Below are 22,791 nucleotides of genomic sequence, written 5' to 3' on the forward strand. Positions count from 1 at the left end.
CTTGAACACAGGCTGTTTTAGGGTAGACACAATCCTCACTTATTTCAGTCACTCTGAGAGTAACTAGCACACATCCTCAGGAGCCTTGACAACTTTCTGAAGAAAAGATCCTACGATGTCTGTTGTGTGTATGTGGCTGCATTTTTTCCACTCTAAACTATGATGTCACCATGTGTATCTTTGTGTGACCACTGGCTGCTATTCAAGCACATATCTCTCTTTTTCTCTTTCAAATAAACAACTTCTGTCGAACCAACCAATCAGAATCACCTGACGTGACTCACAGTGACTTGACAACAACTGCAAACACTGACATTGCCATGCTAGGCTTCATTCAGCCTTGCGCAACTGGCAGTTCAATATTTGCCTTCTTATTTACTTTGGTTTAGCAATTTCAAGTAGGTACCGTTCTTGTTTCCTAATATTTTCTATGGAAATATATTTAAATATTATCATCAAATAGTTTGGCATGTTCTGCTCAGCAAAGGGCTTTGGTGACCGTGAACTTGGGTCATCCTTGCAGCCAGTGGGGCAGTCAGCCTTCTATACAGGTGGACTAGGTGCTCCTCTGTCACCTCAGGGAAGAGGAAGGCTACAGTTCAAGTCCTGACCCTGCCACTTCCTTGTTCCCCTTGTGACTCTCCTTGTGTCATTAAGTTGTCCCTTAGGTTAGTCACCTTCACAGGGGAAGCAAGGCAAAGCACTGTGTTCTAGAACATTCTGACAGCTGCTTGCCCAACACTCCTCCCCAAGTCAAGGACCCGTCAGGGAGGTTCCTGGGACGCTTCTCTACTGAGCCCACCCTGCAACCGTTTCATCAGCATGGTTCCTTGGTGGGTGCTAAGTCTGAAGACAGTCACACTGAACTTTCAGAACTGTAAGAATCTAGAAACACATCTACCTGTGTGGCAGTGGCAGAAAGGACTTTTTAACACCTGGCTCAAAGGCAGGCGTTTGCCTCTGCAGATCTGCTGGTGTTGAACAAGGCTTGAACCAACTCTTGTTTCTTTTTGCTAACTTTGTATTCGCATTTGGAGGAAGGAAAGCAGAGAGGTATTTGCTGCGTAGGGCAACATGGTAGTTCTTCAGGAACACAGGGTTTCAGGGCTTCAAACAGAGGAGTTTGTAGAAGAATGGGTGGAGAGGGCAGGGTGGCTGCCCACACAGGTTGTGCCTTTGTGTGATCTGAACTGTTCATACAACTTAGGATACTAACAGACAGTTGTTCGATATGCTGATTATAAAACCAAGGAGTTCTGTGTGCTTGGGTCAGAAATCAATAGCAAAATTAAATAATCTACCATGGGTCCATTACTAGTCGGGACCTTAATGACTTAGTAAGTCTGTTAATATTTAACGTTTATATGTGTTTGGTTTTATGGCATCATATGAGGCATAAACATGGGTAAGTTTTTCTGCTTACTTCTTTCTTTTCTTCCTCCTGTGTCCCTGCCACCCCCATGACAACCTCCAAAGCAGACTATTTGCTAACCAGATTCCATGACTGTTGAGGGGAGGGTGTGCTGTGTGGACATATAGATACTAGGGCTTAGTAGAGAGAAGCCAGGCTCACAGCCCACTCAGGCATGATAAGCCAATGTAGGCAACTTAGTGGCGAGCTAGGAAGAGGAGGGAGGGCAGATAACTGGGAGAAGCCACCATCTCTGCCTGACCTCTAGGGGGGGATTTGGGTATTGGTAGGTGTGTGCTTCAGAGAAGGGGAGAGCAGCATTGAAGGATGCGGTAAATGGTTCTGGAAGTAAATCTGCAATGCTCTTAATTGGCCTTTAAGAGACAAATGGAAAGTTCCCAAGAGCTCACTTGGCTCAAAGTGTGTATTTCGGCCGGTCTCCCAAGCAGAGGCTGAGCAATGGCAGCTATGGGTTTTAGCTGAATAGGAGCATGAGGAATTTAGTTTCAAGTTTACATTGCTATCAACCATTTCATGTTGTTATCGTAAGACATTTTAGGTAGGCACAGCAAGTGCATTCCTGTCTCTCAAGTGCCATCTAGAGAGCACCTCAGGTCACTCCAACTTGCTGGAGGAAAGGCACAGTCCCCAGCTTACCTGGAACAGCAATGGTCCACTCTTCACACTTGAAGCACTCGCTCACTGTGGAGGGCGCTCCCAGCCCTGCAATGTTCATTGCTGACACTTGGAACTGGTACACTGTGTTTTCCTTCAAGTTGCTAATCTGTAACATGGATAACATCGCAAGCAGTTGTCAGCATTTTACCTATGTAATCCGATGTGGCAACGCATCCTATGGGGATCTGTTGTTTCACATGTAATTTACTTCTTTGCTTGGACATATCCTAGGTTATAGCCTGTAAGTCACACCCTTTCATTTTTTTTCTATTCATTTTCTTTTATTTTTTATTTTTTTTAATTTTTAATATTTTTATTACGTATTTTCCTCAATTACATTTCCAATGCTATCCCAAAAGTCCCCCATACCCTCCCCCCCACTTCCCTACCCACCCATTCCCATTTTTTTGGCCCTGGCATTCCCCTGTACTGGGGCATATAAAGTTTGTGTATCCAATGGGCCTCTCTTTCCTGGGATTGCAAGTTTGTACAACCACTCTGGAAATCAGTCTGGGGGTTCCTTAGAAAATTGGACATAGTACTACCGGAGGATCCAGCAATACCTCTCTTGGGCATATATCCAGAAGATGTTCCAATCGGTAAGAAGGACACATGCTCCACTCTGTTCATAGCAGCCTTATTTATAATAGCCAGAAGCTGGAAAGAACCCAGATGCCCCTCAACAGAGGAATGGATACAGAAAATGTGGTACATTTACACAATGGAGTACTACTCAGCTATTAAAAAGAATGAATTTATGAAATTCCTAGGCAAATGGATGGACCTGGAGGGCATCATCCTGAGTGAGATAACACAATCACAAAGGAACTCACACAATATGTACTCACTGATAAGTGGATATTAGCCCAAAACTTAGGATACCCAAGATATAAGATACAATTCGCTAAACGCATGAAACTCAAGAAGAATGAAGACCAAAGTGTGGACACTGTGCCCCTCCTTAGAATTGGGAACAAAACACCCATGGAAGGAGTTACAGAGACAAAGTTTGGAGCTGTGACGAAAGGATGGACCATCTAGAGACTGCCATATCCAGGGATCCACCCCATAATCAGCTTCCAAACGCTGACACCATTGCATACACTAGCAAGATTTTGCTGAAAGGACCCAGATATAGCTGTCTCTTGTGAGACTATGCCGGGGCCTAGCAAACACAGAAGTGGATGCTCACAGTCATTTATTGGATGGGACACAGGGCCCCCAATGGAGGAGCTAGAGAAAGTACCCAAGGAGCTAAAAGGGTCTGCAATCCTATAGGTGTCACACCCTTTCATAATCACATCCCTGCTGTAATCTAAAGAGCATCCGCTTGTAACTTCAGCCTCAGGGAATCTGATGCCCTCTTTTGGCCTCAAAGGGTACCTGCATGCACACATTGCATATACAGACAAGCAGGTCTGCATACACATACACATAAATAAAAATAAAATTCAGGAAACAGTAACTGTGCCAGGCAAGGTGTTGTGCAACTTTAATCTCAGTACATGGGAGGCAGAGATACGCGAGACTCTGTGAGTCTGAGGCCTGCCAGGGCTGGATAGCAAGTTCCAGGTCTGTGGGGCTACATAGTACAGCCAAAAACAAAACAACAACAATAAAACAACAAGACAAAACCGAGCCTGAGGCCCAGTCAGACATCAATCTCCAGCACCCACAGAATGGCAAGAGACCTGACGCCTGCAAGTTGACCTCTGACCTCCATGTAGGCGGGTGCAAATTAACAAATGTGCACAAATGTTTTACATATTCAAAAGCAATGGATAACAGAAAAATACGTGCCACAGAAAGACCTAGCAGAAAGTACATAATATGGTGGTTAGCTTTAAAAAAAAAATCAGTAATAAGGTTAAATATTCCTAAGTGATACAAAATATAAGCTGTCAGGCCACAGAAACTAGTGTAATTCTATAATTCTATGGGGTTTTTTTGTTTTGGGGTGTTTGTTTGTTTGTTTGTTTGTTTAGCAGAGTCTCAGATAGCTCAGGCTGGCCCTGAATTCCTGGCCCTCCCGCCTTCACCTCTACAATACCAGGACCGTACACTTACACCACATGACTTAATTCTGTGCTATTTCTAAAACACATGAAAAGCATAAAGATACAATACAGAAAGGTTGAAAATCAAATGATAAAAAGCTACACGCCATGTAAACACCAACTAAAAGAAAACGAAAAAACCAAAAAACCTGTTCACTCTCACCAATGATTGAAACACCGCCTTTAAGGCAAAACTTACCATTTGCATGAAAAGACTCACTTTGTCTTCCTGTAATCATGCCATCTCGAACATGTAAAGCAATATTTAAAATGAGCAGGTTGTTTTCTGGTGAGCTGGTCCCACGGGCTTCTCTTCCTGTATTGCTCATACCACTCATTGGTATGAAATTCTAGCTACTCTCAGGAAAATCTCATTCATTAACGCTGCGGCAGGAAGCTTAGGTGACAATTAGCAACAAAATCTGGTGTATATATATTTTTTTTCCAAAGGACTACAGGTTGTTTCTAGTCAATTAGTTGACTATACTAAGGAGAGAGTGTGTGTGACCACTCTGACTCGTTTTTTAAAAATAATTCAAATTCATTTTTAACAAACAAGGAGTAAGATAAAAACTCTCCTTTCTCTGGTAATGCTGGGTACAAAGTAACTATAGCAAATGTGATCCTGATGTTGGAATGTTCTTACTGTACGATAAAGACCAAGGACTGATGCTGTGGTCCAGAAGTAAAGTACTTATCAGTCATGCATGAGGCCCTGGCTTCCAGCCTTAGCACTTCAAAACAAAACGCAACAAAACAAAAAAACCCAAGGTTGTACTGTGACATGTGCCTATAACCCCAGTACTCAGATGTGAGGCAGAGTTACATAGTAAGACCTCATATCAAAAAATAAAACAAACAAGCAAACAAACCAAAACCCCCAAAGGATCATGTCTATACTGACCACATCGCCACTCCTGCTCCAGGTCATAGGGAGAAAGAAACATAGGAGAACAAAGCATAAACTGTAAGATTTGGGTGTGGAGATGTAAATATATTATTTGCATTTAATAGGGCTGTTTCTAGGAGATTCCCAAAGAACTTATAAATTCATTTTTAAATTAACAAAACTACAACAGCTATATGTAAATTCAGTATATGTTACTTGTATTTTTTTTTTAATTTCTGTGAATTGTCCTTTGACCTCCGCACGTATGCTCCCTCACAAAACCAAAAAACAAACGAAGAAAATTACTAATGTTCAATGGTTAGAAGAATCAATATATTTAATATGTGATTACTCCTCAACATACAGATAAATTCTATTCACCTTCCATCAGAATTCTAACAGGTTTCAGTTTAACATATTACTTTTCCTCATACTTTGTCTTTTTTTTTTTTTTTGGTTTGGTTGGTTTTTTTGTTTGTTTGTTTGTTTGGTTGGTTGGTTGGTTGTTTTTTTGTTTTTGGCGGAACTTAGTAGATACCTAATTCTGTAATTATACCCAAGGGCAAAGAACTAAGAGTGACCCTGAAAGACCAAGGAAACGGGAGAGTGGGTCACTTGCCATGAAACTGTGATGCAGAGATGGACAAACTGACCAATGCAGAGGACAGAGCCCAGGATAGACTTGAGTGAAAGGGATCATGGGAAGAGAGGAGTCTCACTAGGTGCTTCTGGTTGGCTGTGCCTCCATTAGGGGAAATCAATTCTGACCATCAGCTCACAACACATTCAAATTGCAAAGGTGAATTAGCAACTGAAATATGAGAATCTGCAAGGCTTCTAGAACATAGACAAGTGCAGAATCTCTGTGGCCCTGGCATGAGGGAGACCTTTCTGCTAAGAGCCACGTGGTCATCGACTGTGTTAACAACACTAAAGGTTGCTGCACGTCAGGAGGAAAACCATGAGGAAAATGAGCAAGACTTTGGATGGGCATTCTAGAGAAGAGTATATAAAAACAGAGCTTGTGTACGGGAGAAGACCCTAGAACTCATTTGACACTCAAATTATCCAAACTGAGAATGTTTGAATAGCCAAATGTGGGCAAGGATGCAGGCAGGCCAAGGATTCCACACACTTCAGGAAGGAGTAGAGAGCTGTGCAGAAAACAGGAAGACTGAAGCCGAGGCTCTAACTCAACCAGGCTAGTTGCCTAGAAACTAGCGCCTATGTGTATTAGCATACACGTGTGACATTATTGCTATAATGCTTGATGTAGCTAAAACCTGCAAACCGTAACTTTTATTCTGTTTAGTTGTCATCTCTGAGGCTCACTACCTCAGTCTGCTAACCTAGGGCTTAGTCCTAAAAATCTTGTAGGCTCTGTACAATCTAATGTAGGCCTAGAAGGTTTTCAGCTTTGAGACTTACTGCCGTGTAAGCACACCCTTCTGATCTCTGGCTGGTTGATTCAACTCAGCTGTGATGACTCAAAGTCCTCTTAAAGCTGACTGATTTAATCTGGCCACAGAGGGACGTGCCTGCTTACCTTGTACGCTGCATCGCTGATGGCCTTGATGTTAGCTTCCCTCCATTTTCCTGGTACCTCGCCAATCACCTCACGATAGTTCACATAATATCCTGTAATCTCTGCCCCTCCGGTCGTATCTGGCTGCTTCCATCCAAGAACCATTGAGTCCCGAAAACTTTCAAGACAAGTGATGTCATAGGGCGCAGATGGCACGGCTGTCGTAAGACGGAGAGCTCATGAGTAAGAGAGAGGCATTTCTGAGCCTGAATGCATTCACCATCCCCGCCTGGCACCATGGAAGAGAGCGCTAGACATAGGACATAATGAAAATGGGAGGTGGGTCTGAAACTTGGCACCTGGCTTGGCGTACAAGGGAAAAAAATAGACACTTGAGAAGTATACTGAAATTATCAAACTATGATTTTTTAAAAATCTGTCTGGAAAAATGGCATGTCCTCCACAAAGTGTTCTTCTCCTCATAAGGCAAAATATTCCCCTCAGGAATCTACACTTTTGTTTTTATTTGGCCTCTGATGGCAACCGAATTTGTACATATCTCGGTTTCTATCTCAGTTTGCTTATTTATCATCTCCATACAGTTCCAAACGGTTTGTATTCAAATACACTCATCCTGATAAATTGTGTAAACTCCAGCCAAGAAAATATCATGGAGCTCTTGTTAAATACACCTTTATTTTTTTTTTTTTATAGCACACGGCACCATTTGCCATATGTCTTTCTCTTGGTAGATACATGTTTGTCACAGTATTTTTAACTCCTGTGCTTTTAAACTCCACAGAAGGCTAGGTAGCTATTGCTGCATTTGCTAGTGCCCAGGTAGGAAAAAATATCTGAAGTATATTTCAAAACTCCTTGTATATTTACATGACTTTGCTGGTCCCTTCATATCCGGCCACTGAAATGATAGTTTTCAATGATGAACGAAGGGTGCGGTGACAACAAGAAGTCCTTCTAGATGTATGGCACAGCACAATGCTTTCAGGGACTTGTTTGAATTATTAGAGTTACATAAATTATCACATTCCTTTTCAAAGCAACTTTAGGGAACAAAGAAGACCTTTGGAATAAAGTCATTGTGTGTGTCAGTGTGTGTGTGTGTGTGTCCTATTTCAGAGCACTTATGAAGACTATCCCACTTATTCTTATTTAATGACAAAAATAAGGGTTAAAAACAAGAAAGAAGAGAAATTATGAAAGCTGAGGTGAGGTAGAGATTGGGAATGGACAGGAGACGCTTAAAATTTATCAGTGCTTTTATGTGATATATTGACTCCTAGAACACACTAACCCAAAGAACCCACCTAGCTCATGATTAGCTAACAGTCTCCCATGAGTCCCTTCTGGGAAGGAGTATTATGGGATGTAGCTCTCCATGACTATAATACTATACCAAGCTTTTCACAGCTGCCAAGAACTAGTGACTTAAATGAAATATGAACAGTTGCTTAAAAGCCTAGGGTTGAAAAATAGAAATTAGTAACTCTGTCCTTGACACACTGTCACTTGATCGTGAAATATTTTTCTGTGCATGTCCTGAGCATGAACATGTCAAAGAGCTGCCACTCGACCTGGTTGTTCATCCCGTCCTTCCTACTTTCATGTCGAGGGTGTAACAGTATCTTCCCAACTCACTCCCCTTCATCCAAAAAGGTCCTGTAAACATTTTGTCATTTCTAAGCCCAAGAAATAATGCATAAATGCGAACCCCACAAGGTGACTCTGATAGCGTTATCAGGTCAAATCATGTTGAATGACTGACAGAAACATCAAATCCAGAAGCAGTATGGGGCATGAACACAGAGGAAGCAGTGATCGGACAATGAGAGGTGAAGGCAGTGATGGAGACAGATGGATGAAGAGCTGGACTTGGTAGTTCTCACCTACTGGATCTTTCTTCTTTTTCTGGGGCTCGGATTGACTTTGCTCCTCCTCGGGAGCTGCCTCCTGGGGCGGTGAGCTGAGCGTCTCCTGAACTGACTCACTCACTGTACTTACTTCTTTCTGGCCCCGGCTGGAAGGGCTACTGGGTGATGAAGGCTTATTAGGTTTGCTACTGAGCAAAGCATCTTTCTGAGAGGTTGGTGGGGAGGCTCCATTCATGCCCCCCCTGGAGTCTGTTAGTCCACCAGGCGTATCACTCAGTTGAGGCCACACATCTGGAGACACTCCTCCCCCTACAGTCACCAGACAACAACAGAAACGACATGAGCCAGACCCTGTACACGTTACTCTTGGAGCAAAACAAAACATTGACATTTAGGACTGCAAGCAGAGCGAAAACCAATCTTGGTTTAACAGTTTGCACCAGAGAGCACTTCAACTTCCCCATAGTTTGGAAGAAGAAGAAATAAGAACAGAAACAAACCACAGACAGAACGGGAACCATTTCTATTTGCAGAACCCAAAGGGTTTTTGGCGTATTTATACGGGAAAAAGCAAACCCGGGACATCTCTTGGGAGATAGATGTTCTAATATTCAACAGAACAGAGAAAGGACCACACAGTGCACAGACACAAAATTAAAGACACACACTGTATAACAGTTATATAAACCATGACTGCTAGTGCAACAGGAATGTTGTACCTTCCAACCCATAAAACAATATGTCTGCTACTGTACACCTTACAGTAAGGCCCAAGGAAAACACCTGGTATTAAATCTCGTTGTTATTGTATCTGTTGCTCTACATTTTGAGACAGTATCTTGCTATGTAGCCTCGGATCTTGAGTACATAACTCTCCTGCCTCAGCTACCCCAGTTGCTAGGATTAGAGGTGTGAACCATCACACCCACCTAACCTCTTTTTCAGTGACACTGGGGCTTTGTACATCATAACTATGTGCTCTATGACTGCGATCCATACTCAAGCAAATATTTCTGTTAATATGTTAGCCTAGTGCACATTTTCTTTCTGTTTTTCTGAACTAGCCGGATCCCTTACCCACTCTATCCGAGATTGGTAGGTACAACACATATATACACATAATTACCTTTTAATGGTGTTACTCTGTTGGTTAGTTTGCAAACAGAGATGAAATATGTGCTTAAGCAACCACATGTGCCTCGCATGAATCTCAGCGACATGGTAATACGCTGTTAGGAAGAAGCCAAGCTCTGTTGCAGGTGAAATGGCTTTTAGATACAGTTCGATACAAGTTACAGTGATGTACCACTTCATGGATGCAGGGCGGCCTGCCAGGACCCAGGATGAACATGATGTTAGGATGAAGTTTCATACACTGGGGAATGCCTGAGGAGACTGGGATGTGAAGATGGAAATACTACAGATGTAGACACTGGTAAGTGATGGAGATCTGTAAAAGGTCAGCTATGGAAGGTTAGTGTCAAATGGAGTCCAGGAAAATGACCGTTTAATGATGGAATCATGGAGACATTAGAAACTTTAAACTGTTTATGGAAACGATGGAAAGTTAGAAAACTTGAGTATTTCCCTTGACCAAGCTGCATAAAAGGAACTTACCGATAGCAGCTTTGACTTCAATAGCTTCCGAATCCTGTGAGTATTCGCTAAGTCCAGCTGCGTTCACTGCTCTGACCCGGAAAATATAGCTCTGAGCAGTCGTCAGTCCATGACAAGTAAATCTAAAGATAAAAGACAGCTTTTAACCCTGTCCTAGGAGGGCCATTAGGGAAGTGATTGGCAGCTTTACTGAATGATCTGAACAGCTTGGATTGTTCTGAAAAGATTCATTTTCCAAAAGGACACTGAGAGCTTCCAGTAATATATGCACCTTAAACAAGAAGACTATGTGGGCAATTTATAAATCTTAGTCAGAGAGAGAGAGAAACAGAGACAGACAGAGACAGACAGACATGGAGACAGACACGGAAAGACAGAGGAATAGGGACAGATAGAGAGACAGAGATAGAGAAATCCTAGCTTTTCCTTTCTCCTTTTTGATGGTTTGTTTTTGTTTTTGTTTTTCAAGACAGGGTTTCTCTGTGTAGCCCTGGCTGTCCTGGAACTCACTCTGTAGACCAGGCTGGCCTCGAACTCAGAAATTCACCTGCTTCTGCCTCCCAAGTGCTGGGATTAAAGGCGTGTGCCACCACTGCCCAGCTAATCCTGGCTTCTCCTGAATGTTCATCAGATATTCAACAGGGAAATAATAAGACTAATTCATATTAATTCTGCATAAAGATAAACTATATAGTATTTAAAATATCATTAGTGGGTCTAGCACAAATGAGGCAGTTAATAAATAATAGGTCTGTTGACAACATTATAGGTAGTTCAGGTATATACATATACACACACATATATATATATATATATATATATGAACTACATATATATATATATATATATATATATATATATGTGTGTAGTTCAGGTATATTCTTAAAATGTAAGATGCTGATAAATCCTGTCACATAAACCCAAGTGCTACCTCCTTTATGCCAGGGAAGGGATCCTCACTTGAGAAATCGCACTGGAATCTGGATCTAGAACTGCCATTTAAATACAAAGCTCCAACTACAAGGTATGGATCCATGATAGTTTCTTCACATTTAAAACCACCATACTCCTCGACAGCTGCTACAGCTATAAGTAGCAGTCCATGAACCACTGTAACATGAAAATCAGCCCTGAACACTGTAACCCAAAGGAAATAACAGTTTTGCTAAAGACACTATTACCACTCAGTGTTCAAATGTTCACTAAAGGAAGTGGAACCTTTCAGTCTAGGTAAGGTCGAGCTGGATTAGTGAATATTTATTGAACATTTCAGGGGTCACGGCATTGGACTAGTTATAGATATGAAGATGAATAACACTGTGTCTGCCTTTCACTGGCTCCTGATTTTGTTGTTAAAGGTAGATGATGAGTTCTGGGGCTTCTAAATGCCCCAGGATAGAGATGGAACGCATGGACTTTTCAATCTAAGAAATAAATGCCCTGTGAGACATCCTGCCCTCTCCCTTTAACCTAAAGCCTCCTGCCTCTCAGGCTCTGGGAGTCTGTAGCCTTGGGAAAGGGCCAAGTAGAAGCTGCCCAACAAGCCCATCAGATACGTTCTAGGGACTCTTCTCAGATTGGTCCTAAACTAACGCAGGCTTGCCTGGTTGAGAAAATAACCAAGGGGAAAAAAACCAAACAGCTTTCTTCACATTGAAAACAGATACACTTTTCCCTTTCTGCCACCGTCATGCCATCCAGACTGAGGAAGACCCGGAAACTCCGGGGCCACGTGAGCCACGGCCACGGCCGCATCGTAAGCACCGCAAGCCCCCAGGCGGCCTCGGGAATGCTGGAGGCGTGCATCACCACAGGATCAACATTGACAAATATCACCCAGGTTACTTTGGGAAAGTTGGTATGCGGCATTACCATTTGAAGAGGAACCAGAGCTTCTGCCCAACAGGCAACCTGGATAAACTGTGGACGTTGGTCAGCGAGCAGACTCGGGTCAATGCAGCAAAAATCAAGACTGGAGATGCTCCCATCATTGATGTTGTTCGATCAGGCTACTACAAAGTTCTGGGCAAGGGAAAGCTCCCTAAGCAACCTGTCATCATGAAGGCCAAATTCTTCAGCAGAAGAGCTGAAGAGGAGCCGGGCGGTGGTGGCGCACGCCTTTAATCCCAGCACTTGGGAGGCAGAGGCAGGCGGATTTCTGAGTTCAAGGCCAGCCTGGTCTACAAAGTGAGTTCCAGGACAGCCAGGGCTATACAGAGAAACCCTGTCTCGAAAAACCAAAAAAAAAAAAAAAAAAAAGAAGAGCTGAAGAGAAGATTAAGGGTGTTGGAGGTGCCTGTGTTCTGGTGGCTTAAAAGCCACACCGGAGGTTAATTAAATGCTAACATTTTCCCAAAAAAAAAAAAAAAAAGAAAAGAAAACAGATACAAAGAGGTGGCAAACTATCCGAATGTCTTTGTTCCGATGGGATTTTCTGACTGCTTGGTCCTGGGTTTAATCATGTTGATGTTCAGAGTTTATAAAGTGCTAATAGTCTGTTCTCTGTTCTTTTAAAATACCAAGGTATACACATTTAGTAGAGCATGTTAGGTCCTCAGAGTCTAATATTACTTTGTATATGAAAGGCCCTTGAGTTATCATTGGAAAAAAATAATCGAAAGAATCAGGGAAGAACCATAAAAAAAAAAACTTTTAGGTGGCATTTTACGTTTCTTTTAAGTGTTTGACATTTTAAGTTCTTTTTCCCAAATATATCACACCAGCCCATACTCACACTTAAACTCATTTGACCAGTTACACTAAATGTGTATATGTCTTCTTAATTGTTTTTAAATTCTATCTATATGTTTGGGGGTGTGCCTGTATATGGAGATGCCCATAGAGGTCAGAAGAAACTGTCAGACCCCCCTAGAGCTGGAGTTATAGGGGGCTGAAGGCCTCTGCAAGAGCAGGATATGTGTGTGTGTGTGTGTTTATTCTTCCACTGGATGTGTATACTACATGTAGTTACAGTGATCCTGGAACACGCATGCACACAGACAAGTGAACAAGAACAGGAAAACACACCTGTGCATACACACACACACACACACACACACACACACATTACCGTGAGCCCTTCACCGGGTTGTTATTGCAGGGTTCCCACTTGCCAGAGCCAACAACACTGGCCTCGATGTAGTACCCAACCAGTTCTTTGGCATCTCTGGACTCCTCCCAAGACACCACCACTGAGGTGTCTGTATTTCTACTTGGGATGATTTTGCCAGGGGCTTTAGGTATATCTGCATAAAGAAGAAAATGGTGCTCAAACTCAAGGTCATTGAATCCATTTCATCTCCATCACATATGCGGAAACACACATTCATAATTATTTCATACGATCATGTAATACATATAGTTGCTCTGTTTTATAATGAATTGTGCTGAAGAAGTGTCAGTTAGGAAGCATTTTAGTAAGTGGAATATCTGTGGATACTGAAAACTATATCTGCTGTTGAAACCTGTGATGTTCGCCTTGCATGAGCAAAGCCACACTATGCGTTTTTGGTTTGGAATTTTCTCTTAACCCACAAGGTCCCAGTTTCCTGGTCTGACCCTCTACTTACCAAGTTTGTCCCCTACGACGGTCACTTCAGTTGTTTCTGAGGGCTCACCAACTCCTGCTGAATTTGAGCAGCGGACACGGAAGCGGTAAGACTTCCCCTCCACCAGGTCAAACAGAGCAAAGCGAGGAGACTTCACTGGGAGTTCTGTGTTGACCCGCTGCCAGTTTTCTGCTCCCACATCACACTGCAACAGGAACGCTGGCATTACTGGAAGCCCCTTGAGCACGCAGAGGGCCCATGCTTATTTACTGCCGACAAACCACCCTGTCTTTTAGAGCTGGTTTAGAGAAGAGGTATGGGGGGGGGAAGGGACATTGGAAAGCCACAGGATGCAGCTGCACCGAATGCAGCTTCCTAGTCTGTTTGATAAACTATTGTAACACTTGGCTTCATGTGAATATAAACAAGCTATCCACCTACAGAAGTCTTTACTTCAAGGATAGGGTTGATGGATCTGATAAACTGTCTTCAATACTTACATTTCTGAAACATTGCATCTGGCCTGCACTCAGTGGCCACCTCCTGGAAAACACCTGTCTAGGTTACCGCCCTTCACCAGTGTGGAAGAATTCAGGGCCTTCTCTTGCCACCTTGCCTTGCTTTACTTAGTGACCAAAACATTTGTCACTAGTAGAAATGTATTTATTTATTGTCCCCTCTACCGGAAGGTGCATTCCATGAGCTCAGGGGACCTCCTTGCTCACTGTCCTACCTCAGCCTAGAGGGGCACTCGGAGTTTCTTCTCCGAATAAATGAACCAATGGGTAAGGTTACAGAAATCAAAAGATGCTCCTCTGTGAAAATGCGCCCGACTTTTAGGATAAATCATAAAATGCTTTTTAAAAAGACAGACAAATTTAAAGATATTCAAGTGTGTAGTGGCACATGTATGTTACCTCAGCCATCAAGGGGCTGAAGCAGGAGGAAAGTCATGAGTTTGAAGACACAAGGGCTACAGTGGCTTCCAGGCCAACTGGGATGCAGAACAGACTCTGTCTCTAAATAAATAAATAAAGCAATGGATAAATGAATAAATTCAATTCCTACGGTGACCTGGAAACCCCTGAATGAAGATATAAGTTTACACACTGACAGGACGTAGCACAGTAAGAAGTCCAACCAGATAGGGCAGCCTGAAGACATGTCAAAGACCTACTACCAACTCCGCTCACGGTCAGCAAAAGCACACACTCCGTTGCTCTTGCCTGAGTTTGTTACAGGATAATTTTTGACATAATCTTCCAGAAATCTATATTTTGTGAGGTAGACTAGCTGTCAAAGATGACACAGAAGTTTCCAGACACTATTCAGCATGACCTCTGTTGACCTGACATGATTCGGTGGCATGGCAGAAGGGACTCAAAGGGTCTGGTCCCAGCCAGTAATAACCTGGATGACCTTGGAATGAGAAATGGGTGCTCCTGGTCTCAACATCATCATCTGTATAACAGGTAAATTTAACAAGGTGAAACTCTGGTGTTCCTTCAGTACACTTCATGGAAAAGTGTCATTTGTATGTGTGATGTGCGAGACTCTCCCACGTCGTTATATTCTTGGCGTGCCTCCTCAGGGAAATACAGAAGCAATTATTAATAATTTTTACTTCCATAATAAAAAAAAACAATATCTGCTTTCGGCCATGCTATGGATAATATAACCCATTATAACTGAACCCGCTCAGCTGCAATACCACCATTATTGAGAGGAACAACTGTAAGCTCTGGAAGCGGCCCAGCATAACGCAGGAGGATTATCCCTGATTTCAAAGGCTCGGAACTAAAAGTGTATACAATTTTAGAATTGTGCATGCATGCATATGTGCGTGTGTGTGCGTGCGTGTGTAAAATCTACATAGACTTTACTGTTTAAATATCCCCAACCTAAAATCTAAAACATTTTGAGTGTGTAGGATTGGATCATGAATTCAGATTTTTGTATTAGAGATGTTCATCCTCTAGTTGAATTTATGGATCTGTGCTAAGATTACCCATGTTAAAATACTACCTCTGCCTTGTAACCACTGTGTGATTTGGGAGAAATGATAAAATCTACCAATGACTCAGTTTCCATATTTATAAAATAGGCACCATGAAAATAAAAATATGACCCTCACAGGGTTGCTTTTAAGAATTGAGAAGGTTCATTACTCGGCCTCTGGCAAACACCGCTTATTTTCATTCCTAAAGATAGAAGCAGTGTGAGCGAGAGACGTTCTGTGCCTGACAGAACCAGGTTTTTGAAAGAGAAATGAGAGAAAATACCCAAGACATGAGATATCTGAGGGCAAGTTTGAGGCTGGAAAGAACACAGGATAGGGTAGTCTAAAGGAAGCCCTTGATTCACCTAGTTCTCTTGCTACTGAAGCCCTCCGTTACAACCGTCTTAGCAACCGCAGGCACGGCTTCAACATTATTTACTATGGGACTGTGGCCCGACAGACCAGCGCACAGTTCATGTGCACACAGATCCCCAGTGAAAGCCCCATCAAGTGTAAGCAGGGGATATCTGAGGAGACAGCCTGGGCTGTATGAGCAGTCTAGGCTGGTGAAACCATGTCAGGAGAGCCGAAAGTAAACCTGTCCAAAGGCCAACGCCTTCCTCATAAATGGCTCGCCGGAAATAACTAGGCTTCTAGCACAGTGGCTTGACATTTAGAAAATTCTGTAAATGCATCCTAGGTCTCTGAACATCCTAGGTCTGTGCCCTAACTCCTCTAGCATCCCAGATGCTAAAAGAGTGGGATACCCTCTGTGTAACTTCTCCACGCTCGTAAATATTATCTTCTATTCCATCCAACTGAGCATGCTGGTAAAAAAAAAAGTATTTAATTGTTTAATAACAGATGATATGTATTTTGATCTGGGAAAGTTACAGACTTCTCATGGAAAAATTTAGATTGACGTGACCAAAGGAAAAGGTCAGCAGAAGCCAGTGCTGACTCGTGTGATAACCACGTCTCAGGGTAGGTTGTTCTGAGTCACTGTCTCAGCAACGCAGTAATTACAGTCCCAGGGCTAATTCACAGCCTCTTCCTGTGGAGTGTGTCAAAGAAATGCAGTGAGCGTGGGGTGGGGGGTGAGATATACCAGGAAGTACCCATTTAGCTATTATTCTATCATTGCTTCTATTAACGTAGAAAAATGCCTAGGATACCTCCCAAGTTATATTTCATTTGGGGATGACATGTATAAAATATGAAGCTATATGTATACTTTTTAGATTTCATAAACTGCACTCTTGGAAGATGCCTATGGTGCACGGGAAAAGTGTCACAAGTTTATTGTTAGCAATTTGCTGGAAATAAGAAGGGGGCCATCCCACCTCGGGGACCTCTGAAAAGTTCACTGCAAGAAAAGTAATAAAGAATAAAGAAAAGCCACAGGCCCTGACATGTGTTACTCTGGTGTAATTAGCAAGAGCCACCAATGTGAGGTAAATAAAAGGCTATTAAGATGTTGACAAGTCTTACTAGTGACATGGCTCAGGGTGATAAAGGTCACTGCCATCAAACCTACCTGTCTACACTGAATCCTGAGACCCACACGGAGGATGGAGAAAATTAACTTCTATAGTTTGACATCTGGTACATGTGGTGCCCATGGGCAAACACTATATATATGTATGAGTGTATGAGTGTATGAGTGTGTGTGTGTATACATACATATATACATATGCATATATATCATAATTTATATGATATTTAAAATGTGTATATTGAAAGATCTATATATTGAAAGATCTGTACATAACTAGGCTGGTTAACACTTTATCACTGGGTAGGCAGTGCTCATGAGTTAGTGCTTGGTAGTGAAGGTGTGATGTTTTCTTTAGTTGAATAGCCACTGGTAAGGCACCTATGCTCTTATGAGCAATCCCCAAACCATGCTCCTGTAGGCAACCCTAATGAAACCCATTGGGTTACCCAAAAACCCAAACAACAACAACAGCAACAAAACCTCTAAAAACAAAATAAGACAATAGGACAGAGAAAGAGGAGGGTAAGGGGGAGAAGAAAGGGAAGAGAGAAAGATGTAAAATCGCATGAAAATGCCATGGTGGAACTCATTTTTTTCTTTTCTTTTTTCTTTTTCTTTTTTTTTTTTTTTTTTTTTGAGACAGGGTTTCTCTGTATAGTTCTGGTTGTCCTGGAACTCACTCTGTAGACCAGGCTGGCCTCAAACTCAGAAATCTGCCTGCCTCTGCCTCCCGTAGTGCTGCCACCACGCCCGACAGGAACTCATTTATAAATAAGTTATAAATAACTCATTTATATATAAATGATCAGAGTAACAATCTAGATAAAACAGAAAAATTGAGTTCCAGATTTGGGGGAGGAGGGGAGGGCGGGGCTCCTCTTATGTAATTTTACAAAGATGAAATTTTAAATCATAAACATTAGCCTCATTTTTTGGTTGACAACAGCGCATTACTCTGAATAAATACATAGATGTGTTTACATGTCAGACAAAAAAAATTAAACAAAACAAAAACAAAAAAGCTTCTCCATTAGATCCTAAACTTGTTTTTGTGGCAGAGAGAACAGAACCAGAGGCATCACAAATGGCCTACAGCCCTTATGCTCTAATCAAAACCTCATCAACAATGGACTTGGAGCTTCGTGTCAAATTCTTCTTAAATCTCCTTTCCGGGAGCCATGCTATCATGGAGTCCTGTGCCCTTTGTCTGCCGATTCTCATGTATTTAGTGCTTGTTGCTGTCCTCAGTAATGCCCTGGCCTGCCCCTGCTCCTGTCCCTGTATCATTCACTCATCAGAGCTCCTTGGATATGGCATGATCAATCGGATGGGCTCTCACATCCTCCTCACCCAGCTGCTTCGTTGGGTGCTGCCCTTCGGTGTTCGGGTCCCCAACGTGAGTGTAAGATGTTTGGGGAAAAGACCTGGCATGTCAAACTGTTCTGTTTTGTTGACTGCTTACACAGCGATGCACGAAGGCTCACTGTCCTCACCGGTCCCTACCATCTACAGTAGTACAGAGTTCTCTTACCATCTACCCTCATCATGTCTCACAACCCTCCTCACGACGTAAGAACCAGTAGCCAAAGAGCCAACACTAGAGTGAGGAGCCTGCTCTAGAAAACACCGCCCTGCAGGCAATCTGTAGTTTCAGGGACATGAGGGAATCTCAGGGTGCCGTGATAAAGATCTGTGTGGCATATATACTTTTAACAGAGACCGTTCATAACCTGTAAGGGTTTAAACAACGTAGAGTATTCCGAGTGCTGCCCTCCTACACTCGCCTGTCATTAGAAATGAGCAAGGCTTAAGAAGACCATTAGGAAGTGGCATGGCTAACAGTGCTGGGGTCTTACCTTTTCTACAAAATACATAATGCCCTCATGGCCTCGCTGCCCAGGGGGTTTCCAGCTCAGCACTACGTAGCTCCGGGTGGCCTCGGTGACAGAGAGGTCTGTGGGGGGCCCAGGAATGACACCCTCTGAAAAACAAGGTAAAGTGAGCTGCACATATTCGGGGGAGCCAGGGACACGTACATGGAGAACCAGAGATGCTTCTCTCTTGGTGACCCCACCATGTGAAGGGCCCTTGCCCTAAGCTTTTCTCTAGAAAACAAAGCCGTTCATTTGGTTATCCACATGATACTGTTGTGCATTTAGCAGACAGACCGAAAGGACCTGGGACTGGACTTGTGTCTAAATGGTTTATAGTTGAATGGGTGAAAAGCCAAGCTGAGCCATGCGAGGCAGTGTGCGCTTATTTTCCAAAGCACATAATGTGCAAACTCAAGTCTAGAGTGGGCCATGAGATGGTGGGGCTGGTTAAGGTCAAGGTCAGAAGTGGGAGTCACAGGGTATTCTCTGGATTTACCTCACCATTCTGGCATCTTCTTTGGAAAATGCCTTTCCTCCCTTCCTCTTGTTCCTCCCTTCCTCTTGTTCCTTCCTCCCCTCCTCCCCTCCTCCCCTCCTCCCCTCCTCCCTTCCTCCCCTCCTCCCCTCCTCCACAACAGCTGAACTCCCTGCCACCTTGAAAAGATTTCTTTCCTCAAAACAGTGCTCAAAGGCATTTCTAGAAACATAAAGACATCCAGCATCAAGCAACACAGACTCAACATATCTGGTATCTAATTTTAAAACCCCACGTATGTATGAAAGCAAGAAAATAACTGTCTATAGAGAGAGGGGAGGAGTAATTATTAGTAACAATCCCAGAGGGGCCGCAGGGCACAGAGGATGAAGGCTGAGGGAGCACAGCATCAATGAGCGGAGGAACAATTTCAAGTGATGCCAAGTTCCTCCTAAAGAAGAGGAGGGAGAAGAGTATACAGCAAAAGATATTTAAAGAACCAAGAGTGAACCCACAGGCCTGAGAAGTGTGTTGAGCCTACACATAATACATAGGATGAAAACAACACCCAGTGATGCACAGTGTGAATCACCCAGTGATTCTAAAGCCAGCGATAGAGGCAATATCTTAGAAGCAAGCAGAGAAAAAAAAAGATGATGTACTACAAACTCAGGGACAAAAATCACAGTGACAACAGTTACTGCGATAGCCCAGAACTGCAGCACACTGAGCTAAGCTCACTCTGTGTGTGTGTGAGTGTGTGTGTGTCTGTGTGTGTGAGTGTGTGAGTGTGTGTGTGCGTGTGTGTGTGTCTATAGCGATCCCAAGTCATTTTGCTATTTGGTTCATCTATCTCAGATGACTGATTTCAGATGTCCTGATAGGAACACAGAGAGATTTCCTATCACTAAAAAGAATCTACTTGGTGATTTGTTTACTACAGAAATAACCACAGTGTCCTGGGAACATAGGCTACCTCTGCGGAGGGCTGTCAGAAACGGTTCCTTTTTGACCAATTTAATATTTGAATGCCTAAATATCAACTTAATACACTAATTTGTATCAAGTTCTTGTGTTTCCCATGGTATAAAAACTCAGCAACTTGTCAAGACAAAGCCTGTTTCGACTAGCTTTGTTATGATCAAATATACACCACTGGGAAAGAAGAGGGAATGTGTCACACCTCCCTAAGTCAGTATCTGTGTCATTGAATTGTGTCACTGAGTTTCAGTGAGAATGGCCCGTCACCCCCAAGTCTGTTAATGTCAAGCCACACTCTATGGGTCTCAGGAGTGCTCTCTTCATGGGGAATTAAATTATGAAGCTGCTCCTGGATTCATTCATTTTCAACAAACCAACTCAAGAAAAATATGTACATTTCGAGGACTTTTGCCGGAGTTTTAGGTTTAAAGTTAAAATATGCAGTGACTTGTTTCTTCCTACAAGATTTACTGTTTCTAACTTGGAGCATCAGGATTGGGCATATGTTCTAGAAACTTCTTCTGGGGACTGGTTTCAGTGTGTTGTGCTCAGAGTGATTCTTACCGTGTAGGACATGCTCTGAGCAACAGTTTGACGCCAGCTGTTCTCACCCGTTCTGCTGCTTTCTTAGGCTAAGTGTCACTTTCAGTACCTTTTAGCTTTCATTCAACTTTCCTCTGGCTGCTTTTAATGCTCTGGGATCATTATTTAAAGCTTGTTGTCTGGTATGTGAGGTTTTTTTTTTCCAGACAGGGTTTCTCTGTGTAGCCCTGGCTGTCCTGGTACTAACTCTGTAGACCAGGCTGGCCTCGAACACAGAGATCCACCTGCCTCTGCCTCCCAAGTGCTGGGATTAAAGGTGTGTACCAAAGCCCTCCATGCGCTCAAGGGACACAAGGGCTCCCCATGGAGCCTGGCAACCGCAGCGTGGCTCCCACACCATCATTGCTGCCTCTAGCTGGACTAAACTCTCTGAAGCTCTGCATGGAAACTGTCAAACTGGAACTCTATGTTCATCGAGGATATATTAAAGAACACATATTAAAGACCTTTTCAGACACGCAAAGGTAAGTTGATTGATAACTGGAAAATCCGTGTTAAGAGAAAGTTGAGGGATGTGCTTCTGCCGAAAGAAAATCTGGTCAGATAGAACTCTGGAATCTAGACACTGAAAAGAAAATAAAAGTGAAGGATGCAGTTGCACATGCTTGTGAGAGATCTTGTTTGAAATGAAGGAGAGGAGGATGAAGGAGAGATTAAAATGTGAGTAAACACAGAAACGTTCTTCAGGGGCTAGAGAGACGGTACCTTCTCCTCCACCATCCTGGGGCTGGAGGAAGGGCTCCATGGTTAAGAACAGCAGCTGCTCCTTTAGAGGAGCAGGGTTTGGATCTCAGCAGACACAGAGTGGCTCTCAACCATATCTAACTCCAGTTCCAGAGAATCCGCTGCCCTCTCTGTCAGGGGTACCAGGAACACACAGATGCACTTACATGAAGCAGGCAAAACACTCATACACAAAACAAAGATGAAGAGATCTTTAAAATGATGGGGTTTTGAAAAACAAAAACAAAAAACAAATGAACAAAAAACCCTCTTTTCTAACTTTTAAAATCTCTCTGAAGAATAGATGACTACTTGAAGCCAATACAATATATTAACATTTATGATCTATACACAAATACAATGTATGACAATGGCAGCACGGAATGGAAAAGGTGGGCTGATAATTAAGTATATCAAAAATGTCAAATGTTTAAGCTTAAAATAAAGAATGACATAATGTAGATGAGAGAGAATAATTAAAACATGTCCAAGTCTGAAGAAAAGAGAAAATGGGAAGAAGAAAACTGGTGTCATCAATAAACATATGATGACAGATTGAAATTCAATCATGTCAAATAATCGCACAAGGGCCTGTGACATGGTTCAGCAGGTAAAGACTTCCTGCTCAGCCTCAGAGCCCACAGAAGAGCCAGGCAGGCACGGTGTCTGCCTGCTGTGCCTGGGACACAGAGACACAGGATTCCCAGGGCAACCTTGAGAGATGTGCTAGCTAGAACCCGTGAGTTCTCACTACCATGAGACCCTGTCTCATTAGGTAGAGAACACCCAAGAAAGACACTCCACATGCCTGTGCATGTATGTGTACCTATGCACATACAAACATGAATGAACCACACACACACGTATGCATATGCAGGTAAGAATGTAAAGTGGAACTATCATTTTGGTAAACAGCAATTTCTTTGAAATAGAACATGCACCTGCCACACGGCCCACCAATCTCTCTCTAAGTAGTTACCCTAGAGAGGTGACAACCACATAGCCATGCAAACACAGATGGCTC

At 42.8% G+C, this 22,791-nt stretch overlaps 1 protein-coding gene and 1 pseudogene across 4 annotated transcripts in view; one reads left to right on the forward strand and one right to left on the reverse strand.

The window, feature by feature from the left end:
• The window catches only part of Myom1 (myomesin 1), a 112,154-nt gene that overhangs the window by 36,004 nt on the left and 53,359 nt on the right, over positions 1–22,791 (reverse strand). For 2 of the 4 annotated variants that reach the window (XM_021186201.3, XM_029471248.2), the window contains 7 exons: positions 18,968–19,092; positions 13,636–13,819; positions 13,137–13,311; positions 10,067–10,188; positions 8,465–8,758; positions 6,582–6,778; positions 2,069–2,195 (listed from right to left, as the gene is read on the reverse strand). In XM_021186201.3, coding sequence (XP_021041860.1) covers positions 2,069–2,195; positions 6,582–6,778; positions 8,465–8,758; positions 10,067–10,188; positions 13,137–13,311; positions 13,636–13,819; positions 18,968–19,092 — 1,224 coding nt within the window. The remainder of the gene's footprint in view (positions 1–2,068; positions 2,196–6,581; positions 6,779–8,464; positions 8,759–10,066; positions 10,189–13,136; positions 13,312–13,635; positions 13,820–18,967; positions 19,093–22,791) is intronic. The other 2 variants (XM_029471249.2, XM_021186202.3) reach the window with 1 other exon arrangement.
• On the forward strand, positions 11,655–12,190 carry LOC110312534 (large ribosomal subunit protein uL15 pseudogene; annotated as a pseudogene).

The sequence above is a fragment of the Mus caroli genome, unplaced genomic scaffold (assembly GCF_978045245.1).
Source record: "Mus caroli unplaced genomic scaffold, Mus_caroli_1 scaffold_18, whole genome shotgun sequence".
Lineage (NCBI taxonomy): Eukaryota > Metazoa > Chordata > Mammalia > Rodentia > Muridae > Mus > Mus caroli.